The following is a 12,759-nucleotide window of genomic DNA, read 5'->3' as shown; positions in this document are numbered from 1 at the left end:
ACCTTGTCCAGAATTGCCAACACTTCTTCCCTACGCACCTCAATGCCATCTATTCTAATAGCCTGGGTCTCAGCATTCTCCTCCACAATATTATCTTTTTCTTGAGTGAATACTGACGAAAAGTATTCATTTAGTATCTCGCTTATCTCCTCAGCCTCCACACACAACTTCCCACCACTGTCCTTGACTGGCCCTACTCTTACCCTAGTCATTCTTTTATTCCTGACATACCTATAGAAAGCTTTTGGGTTTTCCTTGATCCTACCTGCCAAAGACTTCTCATGTCCCCTCCTTGCTCGTCTCAGCTCTCTCTTTAGATCCTTCCTCGCTTCCTTGTAACTATCAAGCGCCCCAACTGAAACTTCACGCCTCATCTTCACATAGGCCTCCTTCTTCCTCTTAACAAGAGATTCCACTTCTTTGGTAAACCACGGTTCCCTCGCTCGACCCCTTCCTCCCTGCCTGACTGGTACGTACTTATCAAGAACATGCAATAGCTGTTCCTTGAACAAGCTCCACATATCCAGTGTGCCCAACCCTTGCAGCCTACTTCTCCAACCAACACATCCTAAGTCATGTCTAATGGCATCATAATTGCCCTTCCCCCAGCTATAACTCTTGCTCTGCGGGGTATACTTATCCCTTTCCATCACTAACGTAAAGGTCACCGAATTGTGGTCACTGTCTCCAAAGTGTTCACCTACCTCCAGATCTAACACCTGGCCTGGTTCATTACCCAAAACCAAATCCAAAGTGGCCTCACCTCTTGTTGGCCTGTCAACATATTGTGTCAGAAAACCCTCCTGCACACATTGTACAAAGAACGACCCATCCAATGTACTCGAACTATATCTTTTCCAGTCAATATTAGGAAAGTTAAAGTCTCCCATAACAACTACCCTGTTACTTTCGCTCTTTTCCAGAATCATCTTCGCCATCCTTTCCTCTACATCTCTAGAACTATTAGGTGGCCTATAGAAAACTCCCAACAGGGTGACCTCTCCTTTCCTGTTTCTAACCTCAGCCCATACTACCTCGGAAGAAGAGTCCCCATCTTGCATCCTTTCTACCACCGTAATACTGTCCTTGACTAGCAGCGCCACACCTCCCCCTCTTTTGCCCCCTTCTCTGACCTTACTAAAGCACCTAAACCCCGGAACCTGCAACAACCATTCCTGTCCCTGCTCTATCCATGTCTCTGAAATGGCCACAACATCGAAGTCCCAGGTACCTACCCATGCTGCCAGTTCCCCTACCTTATTTCGTATACTCCTGGCATTGAAATAGACACACTTCAAACCACAGACCTGAACACTGCCGCCCTCCTGCGAAGTCAAAACTGTGCTCCTGACCTCTCTACTCTCAATCTCTCGCACCCCAAAACTACAATCCAGGTTCCCATGCCCCTGCTGAATTAGTTTAAACCCCCCCAAAGAGTACTAACAAATCTCCCCCCCAGGATATTGGTGCCCCTCAGGTTCAGATGTAGACCATCCTGTCTATAGAGGTCCCACCTTCCCCAGAAAGAGCCCCAGTTATCCAGAAATCTGAATCCCTCCCGCCTGCACCATCCCTGTAGCCACGTGTTTAATTGCTGTCTCTCCCTATTCCTCATCTCACTATCACGTGGCACGGGCAACAACCCAGAGATAACAACTCTGTTTGTTCTCGCTCTGAGCTTCCATCCTAGCTCCCTAAAGGCCTGCCTGACATCCTTGTCCCCTTTCCTACCTATGTCGTTAGTGCCAATGTGGACTACGACTTGGGGCTGCTCCCCCTCCCCCTTAAGGACCCGGAAAACACGATCCGAGACATCACGTACCCTTGCACCTGGGAGGCAACATACCAAACGTGAGTCTCTCTCGCTCCCACAAAATCTCCTATCTGTGCCCCTGACTATTGAGTCCCCAATTACTAATGTTCTACTCCTTTCCCCCCTTCCCTTCTGAGCAACAGGGACAGACTCCGTGCCAGAGGCCCGTACCCCATGGCTTACCCCTGGTAAGTCGTCCCCCCCACAAGTATCCAAAACGGTATACTTGTTACTCAGGGGAACGACCGCAGGGGGTCCCTGCACTGACTGCTTCTTCCCAGTCCCTCTTACAGTTACCCATCTATCTCCAGTCTTTGGTGTAACTACTTCCCTGAAGCTCCTATCTATGACCCCCTCTGCCTCCCGAATGATCCGAAGTTCATCCAGCTCAAGCTCCAGGTCCCTAACACGGTTTTTGAGGAGCTGGAGTTGGGTGCACTTCCCACAGATGAAATCAGCAGGGACACTGACGGCGTCCCTCACCTCAAACATTCTGCAGGAGGAGCATTGTACTGCCTTCCCTGACATCCCCTCTAGATTAAAAAAAACAAGAAAAAGAAAAAGAAAGGAAGAGCTTACCTGATATTACCTCAAACCCTGATCCCGCTGAAAGGTAAGCAAACTTAAAGGCACTCACTCACCTTCACGACAGGCCCCTGCTCCTGCTTCCCAACCACCGTGGGGTGGGAAACACTCACAAAGTGTTTCGGGTTTAACTGTCACTTGCCAACAGCCCCTCCACAAACCACCTTCAACTTAGGCTGACCGCACTGCACGTATGCAAATTTCCCCAGAACAGCTGATCAGTAGCTCTGCTCTGCTGCCCTCTGCTGGTTGCTTGCCTTTACTCAAACTCCTTGGGTCTTCTTCGCAGGTTCACCTTCAACTTAGGCTGACCGCACTGCACGTATGCAAATTTCCCCAGAACAGCTGATCAGTAGCTCTGCTCTGCTGCCCTCTGCTTTTAAAGTGTATCTTAAAGGATGGGAGAGAATTAGAGAAGTGGGGAGCTTCAGAAAAATAATTCCATAGCGTAGGGCCAAGACAACTGGAAGCACCGTTGCCAATGGAGAAATGTTTAAAATCAGGGATAGTCAAGAGATCAGAATTGAAAGTTTTCTGATATCTCAGATTGGAGGAGATTACAGAATTAGGCAGGAGGCAGGGCCAATAGAAATTTGAAAACAAGGATGAGAACTTCAAAATCAAAACACTGCTTAAAAGAAAGCCAGTATACATCAGTGAGCACAAGGTTGATGGTGAACAAGATGGTTAAATTTAAGACATGGGAACAGGGTTCTGGCTGACCTCAAGTTTAGAGGGGGTTGGATGTGGGAGGCTAGCCAGTGGGGGCAGATGAAAACTGAAAAAATACTATGGAGAAACATGATTCCATTTCTGTCGAATTCCCTGCCCAGTGAAGCATTAAGGCTATCTCATTGAATGTTTTTAAGGCACAAATAGATTTTTGAACAGTAAAGGAATTAAGGGTTATGGTGAGCGGACGGGTAAGTGATGCTGAGTCCACAAAAAGATCAGCCATGATCTCACTGAATGGTGGAGCAGGCTCAAGGGGCCAGAAGGCCCACTCCTGCTCCTGGTTCTGGTGCTCTTATTTAAGAAGCACTAATTTCTCACATTTTACATTGTTTTCCATGGGCATAATTGAATGAAAATAAATCAAAGTCCGTTCTGGGTGGGATTAATGGGGTCGTGCGCAGTGCTGCTTCCGCTATCTAACGGCACTTTGTTGTTATTTCGGCCGCCGGTGAGGAACACTCCCCAATGCCACATTTTACCATCATTTCCTGTACTGAGGAGTTCCAACGCCATTTTTAAATGAAGCCCAATCTCTCAACCCCTCCCCCGATGCCAACCCGGACCCTGTGACACCAGCAGTGCCAGGGTGCCAGCCTGACCACAGGTGTTCTATGGCACAGGTGCTGGCACCAGTCCCAGAGCCATTCAGGATATGCTAATAAGCCAGCGCCACGTGGAACTAGTGTGATTCCAATGCACACCGGTGAATTGCCGGGGTTGAGATTGGCACTGGAGAGCCTGATAAGCTGCAGCTGCATACAAGCATTCTACTCCCCACACGAAGATGCCACCAGGAAGAGCGGCTGAGGTTCGCAGATGCAGAGCAGGACACACAGGTGAATGCCGTGGAGGCGAAGAGAGACATCCTGTTCCGCGAGGTGGGAAGGAGATTGCCACCCACAATGTCAACTGGGCCTGGGCGTCGGTGGCAGAGGCCGAGAGCACCATGGGCCGCCAGGACCCAACAGCAGTGCAGCAAGAAGCTGCACGGCCTCCTCAGGGCGGCCAGGGTCAGTCACCACGACCACCGGGCCCCTGGCACTAATCCCTATCCAACAATCCCCATGCCCTTCACTGGATCCACCCACCATGTGCCCCCACACAGGTGGACTGATAGGCAGCGGCGACAGGGTGAGTTGCTACCACCACCATGCCCCTGGCACCAACCGCTTTCCCACACACCCATTGCACCCGTCCTCCTAGAGTGCGATCAGAACGCCACCTGCCAGCAGTCTGTACACACCCGATCCTGCACTACATGGCAACACCCATACTGCCTGCTATGGTCGGGTACACTGCACACATAGGTCACGGACCCTCTGTGTTGCCCACATCCAAGTGTATCACACTATCCCGCCAAAAGGCAGCAGGGAGAGAGAGAGAGGTCCGCCAGACCTGCAGCTTCTCACCATTGCAGAGCAGAGGGCATTGGACCTCTACCCCCACAACATTCCTACCCGCAATCTAACCATGCGTTTTGTCTTGCAGGATCACCTGGCGATGAGGCGGGTCTGTCTAGGGTCCCCCGCCTCCAGCCATATCCCCCCAGCTCAGCTTGGACCTATTGGTGAACCGCACCCTTCCGCCCCAACTCCGTAAAGCCCCGGGACACATGACCAGGGACGATACCGACTCTTCATCATTGTTGTCACAGGCATCCTCCTCCATCTCCAACCACTCATTGGGCAATATAGTGAAGAGGCTGCTGGGACACTATCTGGTGCGCACCACACACATGCAGCGATGCATCAGGTGAGGTTGGCACCACCGAGGGGGGGGGGCAGTTGGAGGGCGGCTTGACCCCAGGGGCTAGCTGCCATCTAGATAGGTCTTGCGCTTCTGGAGTGGGCGGTCCTATCAATGTTGGAGACGCAGAGCAGGGGACCACAGGAGGGAATGTCAGGAATCATTCAACGCTTGCAGGCGCAGTTAGAGGAGTCCAACCACCTGCAGGGGCAGGAGCGATGCCGACCATGCATGCCACCCAGGCCAACACTGCACGGATGACATCTGTGGTGGAGGTTTTGGGTGCAAAGATATCGGCCATGGGTAAAGATGTCCAAGGTCTGGGGCACTCTATGCAGGCGGTGTCGAAGGCAAAGGACAGAGCAGTCATGTGACAGGCAGCCATGACCAGGACCACATGGATATTGCAGTCACACTCCAGAATGTGGCCCAGTCACAACGGGTCATGGCTGCAGACATCGAGGATATTGGTCTAGCACTGGCTGACCTGAGCCAGTCACTGAGTGATGTGCCCAGTCCCTGTGCTCCATGGCCATGAATATGAAGCCCCTGGCCGGGACATGGAGCCCCTGGCCGGGACATGGAGCCCCTGGCCGGGACATGGAGCTCGCTTTGGCCATGCACGTGGGCCATAGGGCATCCCGATAGAGGTGGTCGTGATGGGGTCCGTACTGCTGACTCCCGCAGGGGAGATGCTGGATCACCCCAACACCTCTGAATTCCCCCCACCTGTCACTGGCACATCCAATAGGCAATGGACAGAATAGGGTGGCACCACGACACCCATGACTCAGGGAAGACTGGATGGACCCAGTCGCTCCCTGGACGACCACCAGAAGGGACCGAGGTCGCAGCCCCGATACCCAACCCCCCCCCACCTCGGACTGCATCCTTACCCCCGTCACCCTAGTGGTTCGATGGGACAGTGTGATGGAATAGCGACCATGCATGCAGGGATCACCCAGGCCACTGGGTGAAGTGCTACCGAGGACAGGGATCAGACTTAGTCAAACAATGCAGAGCACCAGAGCTCATCGCAGAGCAGTTTGTCATCATCTTCCATCCCATGGATCAGACCCGCTGCTACTGCCATCCCAGGGCCAGCACACTGTAGTGAAGCAGGTGGGAAGCTCAAAGTGGGGTGCAGCTGCGGGGGCGGGACGGGGGGCAGGGGGGGGGACACTTTCAAGCTGCCCGTGGCCAGGCCCCTAGTTGGTGAACTTGGAGGCAATTAGATGGTCCCGTGCATGGTGGCCCTATGCGGCCTCCTGTGCTGCCCGAGCCCCATGCTCCGCCCATCCTGGCCCTCCTTCGCATTCGCCTTGACTGATGCGGCCTGGTGTTCAATATCCTCCTGCTGCATATTGCCCCTCCCCTGCGCAATGCTGGGGAGGATGCAGCAGGCCACCACGATGTGGGAAACCCTCAGAGAGCTGTAGTGGAGGGTCCCACCAGAGCCGTCCAGGCACCTGAACCGTATATCAATGCACCGCTCAATTATGCTCCCGGTCGCTGCATGGGCATCTTTTTAATGGTTCTCTGCATCAGTCAGGCCTCCAGGCGTCACTAGCCACAACTTCAGTGGACAACCCCAATTGCCCAGGAGCCAAATTCTCACCTGGGAAGCGCCTCAAAGGTGTTCGGAACCATTGAATATGCCATGATAAAGACATTGTGCACGCTGCCTGGGTATGGGGCACAGATGTGCATGATGTGCAGCTGGTGGTCACATACCAACTACACATTGAGGGAGTGTAATCCCTTTCGGTCTGTGAAGGGCACCCCCTTATGCGGCGGTGCCCATAGGGGGATATGAAAAATGAAATGAAAGTCGCTTATTGTCACGAGTAGGCTTCAATGAAGTTACTGTGAAAAGCCCCTAGTCGCCACATTCCAGCGCCTGTCCGGGGAGGCTGGAACGGGAATCAAACCGTGCTGCTGGATATGCGTCACATCAATCATCCACTGGACCTGGGGCATCCCGCCGATGGTGGCGAATCGTGCTGTCTGGGCAGCTTGGTGAGCTCGGTCCATATTCAGGCGAATATATTGTTCTGCCCAGGCATACACGGCCTCCATCGTGGCATGGATACACTTGTGCACAGAGGTCTGGGCAATCCCAGACAGGTCGCCACTCGGCACCTAGAAGGATCCTGTGGCAGAAATGTTCAGCGTGACCGTCACCTTCAAGGCAACTGAAAGCGGGTGTGATTCCCCATTGCTCCATCGCTCTAGATGAGCCACGATCTGGCAGATATGCCGTACGGTTTCCCTGGTCAGCTGGAATTTTTGGCAACGCACTCGGTGCAGCAGGTCCTGCCGGTATACATTAAGCCAAACGCGACACAATCTTCCCACCTCCTCCTCGGCCTGTTTTGCGGCTGCCTCTTAATCATCACCGGCTGGGCCCTGCTCCTCTGGGTAGGGTCTGGTTCACAGGGTCCTCCCCGAGCAGCTCCTGCTCATGCAGCATTCATTGCAACCCCGAGGGCTGTACTGGCCAGGCAGATGCCAACAACTTCTGGTTCGATACCGAAATCCATTGTCTGCAGTGGGTATAGGGCAGAAATGTTAGCATGGTGAGTGCTCCCATGCCCATCCAGGTCTAACCGGCAGTATAGTGGCCAAGGTCTGCACTGCAGCTCCTGTCCGCACATGGCTGTGTGGAAGTGGTGCCAGTTTGTTGGGGGGTGGGTGCAGTGCCCCACTGATCTGTGCCACGTTTGGTGGCATGCATGTGGGCAGGGCCCAAGGGTGGGAATCGGCCCAGGTCGGGGGGGTACCTGTTGGAACCGTAGCTGCGGTGTCCTGTGGGTCCTTTGTATGGTGCATCGGTTATGCCGACTTGTCTTGGGCCACGAAGGGGGGGTGGGACAGGGGCGCAGTGGGCAGGCAGAGATTGGTGACAGTCGGTGGTCCTGCGGGGTGCGATGGCTGATAGTGTCACTGGCGAGATGCCTGCCTGCAAAGGGGTGTGCCAGGGTGGGTGCTGATGACCATTGTGCATGCATCTGCCTGTTGAGGGGAGCTCCACAGAATCTCTGCTGCCCCGGCAGTGGCACATTGCCTTGGATGGGTGCACTGGGGTGTGCTGACGACTGATGTACCACAGGCTGTGCTGGTCCACGCTCATCCTGTTAATGAGTCGGCTGGGGCCAGAATGGTGAGGAGCACCCATACAGCCGGCGGCGGTCTGCGCATCTACGGGCCATTATGGGCATTCAGATGGCTGCCATGCAGGCCGTGGCAATGGTGGTCCGTGTCTGACCATCCTGGTCCCGGGGGGGGGGGGGGGGGGGGGGGGTACCCTGACCCCACAGCCCCTCTCATGGTCACCCCCCCGCTACCCCCCCAGCCCTGGTAGAAGCCGCCCCCAGCCAGTGGCACAACTGGCAGCCTACGGTTGCATCTTTGGAAACTTAGTTTACCTTCTCTCTCACCCGCATCAGCCACCCTGCCCGTTTCCTGATTTAAATACCATAATTAGAGCATCATGATCGGCACAGGCTTGGAAGGCGAAAGGCCTGTTCCTGTGCTGTACTTTTCTTTGCTCTTTGTTCATAAGTGTCATCACTTCCGCCTGGCGGAGGCAGATCATCATGGTAGGCCAGAGACTACCTTGTGGGTCCCATTTATGATATGCTAACAGCCTTTACAGTACAATTTGTATGCCCACAGCGGCACTCCATCAAGGTACCAGGGCATAGTATTCCATTGGCCGCCCGTTGCCAACCTCGATTTTCGGCTTACGTGTGATTCGCCACCCAATCGCGATTCATGATTCCCATGGAGATGGAGATTCCCACCCGGGGTCTTTTGTCCAACATCCTGGAATCTGCAAAGTCTCTTGTTTTCATAAAGATCTGATTTAAATCAAGTCAGTTCACTGCTATAGTACATTCTCATTCAGACTCCCAAAAATCTCCCCAGAATTGGATGTGCCGTGTTTGACTGGTAGATGGGAGCTGGGGTCTAACTTCCAACTTGCTGCCAAATAAACATTGACAAAAGCTTCAAAGATTCAGAATCAGGTTTCAGTTTTGTCCAGTTGAATCAAACTGGTCGTCACTACTATAATGAGTTACGAGCTTTAACAACTGATTACATTCTGAATAATAACAATAAAAATAAATGATTAATAAACATAACAGCTATAAATATATCCAAACTTGGAACAGTTCTACATCATTACATCAAGGCAAACTACCATATAAATGTTCCGATTGTTATCAAAATCATTAACAGCAGCATTATTGACAACTATTATTTCTGCTCTGACCGAAACCCCAAACAACAATAACATATCAAAAGAAATGTGAACAGTTTGAAGAGAAAGGAAGCATGCTCTTACTGGAGACATTGAGGGACTAAGTGGAGTGATACCAGGCTCTCCCAGGCTTTTAGCTGGTGATGGATAAGTCGAAGCGACATTTTCTGTAGAGAGGTAAGCATCATTAAATCAAGATTCAATCTTTAAAAATAAATTGCAAAGAAAATACAGGATTACAAAACAAGATTGAAGTAAATGACTTTGACCAGTTGAAATTTGAGAACTAAGCTGTTTTATTCGATTTCATAGAATCCCTATGGTGCAGAAAGAGACCATTTGGCCCATCGGGTCTACATCCACCCTTTGAAACAGCACTCTACCTAGGCCCACGTCCCGCCCTATCTCTGTAACCCCATAACCCCCAACTAAGTTTTGGACATGAAGGGGCAATTTTGCACGGCCAATCTACCTAACTTGCACATCTTTGGACTGTGGGAGGAAACCAGAGCACCCGGAAGAAACCTACACTGACACGGGAAGAACGTGAAAACTCCGCACTGTCACCAAGGTTGGAATTGAACCCGGGTTCCTGGCGCTGTGAAGCAGCAGTACTAACCCATGCTGCCCATAAATTGTATTTATAAGTTAATCTTTTTAAGGTAAAGGAATGGAAATGTTTTTTGGCTAAAGGCTCTACAGCTAATTATAAACATATTTATTTTTATGGATGTTGATGGGCCTGCTGTAGATTTCCATCATGTTATTATTTGATTTTGTTTTGTACACGATTAGAACAATGTTCTCATTCTTCTGAATTTGAACTCGGATTCAAATTGGGTCCTGCTGTGAATTACATCAAGAGGTTATTAAGAAATATGTTCTTTGAAAAAGAAAAAGCAGGTTCATGTAATGCCTGTCACATCAGTGTCACTCTGCTTACCTGGAACGAGTAGAAAAATGACTTCAAAGTAGAAAAATTCAAATTGGACAATTGTAGAAATTAAAATTGGGAGATATTGTCATGTGAGAGTATGGGTTAAGAAATGGATGTTTAAGAAATGTACCTTTAAGAAATAGGTGTTTAAGAGTGATGTCAGAGTGTGGGTGGAGCTGGGCTGTCTGTCAGCTTTTTACTTTTGTTTTAGGCTGTTTGCTGCAGGGTGTGTTTTAGTTTCGTTTTCGGTGTTAGAGCTGAAGCCAGATAGAGCAGGTGTACTGTTCTCTCTGCCTTGAAAAGACTATCTCTTGATCATTTGGAGAATTCAGAACTATAAATGTTCTCAGTAGTGAATGTAAACCTAATGTGCTTCTGTTAAAAGGTGTTTCATTTGTCTTTTGGATGTTGTTTGGGAAGTTATTAAGGACTACTTAGTGTTGTAGTCTTTGAGGATTGTATTTGAATTGATGGTTGCTAAGATGTTCACTGTATGTTTTAAAAAGGTTAACTTGAGTTCATAGAATAAACATTGTTTTGCTTTAAAAAATACTTTTCCATTTCTGCTCTACCACAACTGTAGAGTGGGCCGTATGCTCCCCATACCACAATCTATTAAAAGTTGTGGGTCAGGTGAACTCCATGATACACTTTGGGGTTCTCTAAACCCTGGCCCATAACAACATATAATGAGTGGCTAAATTGAAATTATTTTACGTTATTACACAGTCAAAATTGCCCCCTGGGTATTGAAAAAAGCATCCAATCCAGAACTGCTAGTTAGAAAGCAACAAGAAGCTCAAGAACACTAATTTCCAGAAGGTTTTACATTTAATGTCATTGCTACGACCCCAGGAGGCCAGTCCCCAAGTGGATAGCCATAAAATGAAATGAAATAAAATGCCACTCTCCTGGTTTTCTGTTGTGAGCTGTTATTCCAGCCATGGGGTCAATACAAATGGAAGCCCATGCTTTGCACTGCATTCAGCTGTAGGTGACAGCAACATTTGAGCTGAGTGCATTGTCGGGGTCAAGGAGTTTGTATCCTTTCTATCGACAACTGCTGACAGCAATGGCACAGCACTGCATGGATTGTGCTGACAATATATCATGGAGGTAAAATCACCTTTGCACATCCTTTTCCAGGGTGTGAATTTAGCAACAATAAAAGCAAATTGCCAAAAGTAAAAAATAAATCTATTCTTCAACCGTAGAGTTGGTAGCTTAGTGAAAGGATTCAGTGCTTGAAGCTGTGACTAATGGATTAACAGCCACAAATGCTTTCTCCATGTGGATATGGTGGGTTCATTTCGATGTCTTTGAAGCTAGAGAAATATAATAGTGGACGTCCTGTCAATTTCCTCTTGACTGAGGCCTTCCCAATTAGTACTGTGCTTTGGAATGAAAAGCAGTGTTTTTTGACGAGCATTTTGAACATTCCAAGATGCTGTACAAATTTACAGCTGTCTCACTCAAAGATATTTTCCTGTTCATAACAAAGGAACCATTTGTAACTGCAAGTTTTCAAAGGAGGAGAAACTACAATTGTTTACTTCCCAAATGAAAATTGATAGCCTTTTAGTCTAGGTAGGGCATTCGCTCACTCCAAACTCTGCCCCATGTCTCTTCGTACTTGTGAAAACGGTTCATGCTGATTTTAGTTTTTATTGTTTACCGGTAAGCAATTTTAAAATTTCAAGTTTCAGCTTTGACTGTAATCAGAAAGCTTACATAAAAAAGAATCATCCCTCTCTGATGATCCCGCTGGAAAATGTGCATGTGTAAATGTTGGCCTGTCCTTAGCTGTGAAGTTTTCCCTGGCAAAATAGTTCACTGCCAATGACATTGCCGGTAAAGGAACACACCTGAAGGATGACAACTTTGGGGCCATAGTAGATGCTGGCAGCTTCTGCACCAAAGCAAGGAGCCACTGGCTTAGGAGGTTGACAAGAAGGGGGAAATCAAAGAAAGGAAAGGCCTTTTGAAAAAGTCGAAGCCCTCTGATGTTGGTTGTTACATGAGAATAAAGATAAGACTGCTTTCTGACAAAGAGATGGCAACATACGGCACAATACTTCACTGCTAGCATAAATTAGAATATTTTGACTTGATGTCATTTGGATGTATGGCCTGGAATCATCTTTATATTGTATAAATTACATACCATCAATGTTTCGCACGTCAACACGTTGAATGCAAAAAACCTGTCAAAAATATATTTTTAAATCATACATGAATATAGAAATATCGGGCGATATGGCGGCCAAGAGATCACGCCGTCGTGAACGCCGTCGCGTTTCACAACAGCACAAACAGAGCCCGGGCACGTCCTATTCTGGCCCCCACAGGTTCACGCCACTCCAGCGTCCTTACACGCAGCCAAATGGGCACTGCGCCAACCCGCGCAAGCACAGTTGGAGCAGGTCAATCCTGCGCATGCATAGTTGGGCCGCGCCATCCTGCGCATGCGTGGGGAACTTCTTACGCGCGCCGGCCCCGACGCAATATGGCGTGGGTGTTCAGGGGGTGGCCGCGGCAGAATGTAGGCCCGGGGGGGTAAGAGGCCGGCCTGCCGATCGGTGGGCCCCGATCGCGGGCCAGACCCCTTCGGAGGCCCCCTCCGGTGAAGGAGTCCCCCTCTCCCCCCCCACAGGCCACCCCCCCCCCCTCCCTCCC

The 12,759-nt window shown here is 49.9% G+C and overlaps 1 protein-coding gene across 3 annotated transcripts in view; it reads right to left on the bottom strand.

Moving 5' to 3' along the window:
* The window catches only part of hspa12a (heat shock protein 12A), a 176,576-nt gene that overhangs the window by 91,379 nt on the left and 72,438 nt on the right, over positions 1–12,759 (bottom strand). For all 3 annotated transcript variants that reach the window (XM_038821533.1, XM_038821535.1, XM_038821534.1), the window contains exon 2: positions 9,231–9,313. In XM_038821533.1, the coding sequence (XP_038677461.1) occupies positions 9,231–9,313 (83 nt within the window). The remainder of the gene's footprint in view (positions 1–9,230; positions 9,314–12,759) is intronic.

This window comes from Scyliorhinus canicula, chromosome 16 (assembly GCF_902713615.1).
Source record: "Scyliorhinus canicula chromosome 16, sScyCan1.1, whole genome shotgun sequence".
Classification (NCBI taxonomy): domain Eukaryota; kingdom Metazoa; phylum Chordata; class Chondrichthyes; order Carcharhiniformes; family Scyliorhinidae; genus Scyliorhinus; species Scyliorhinus canicula.
Note: the sequence above shows the minus strand (reverse complement) of the source record. Positions and strands in the feature narration are given on the sequence as shown.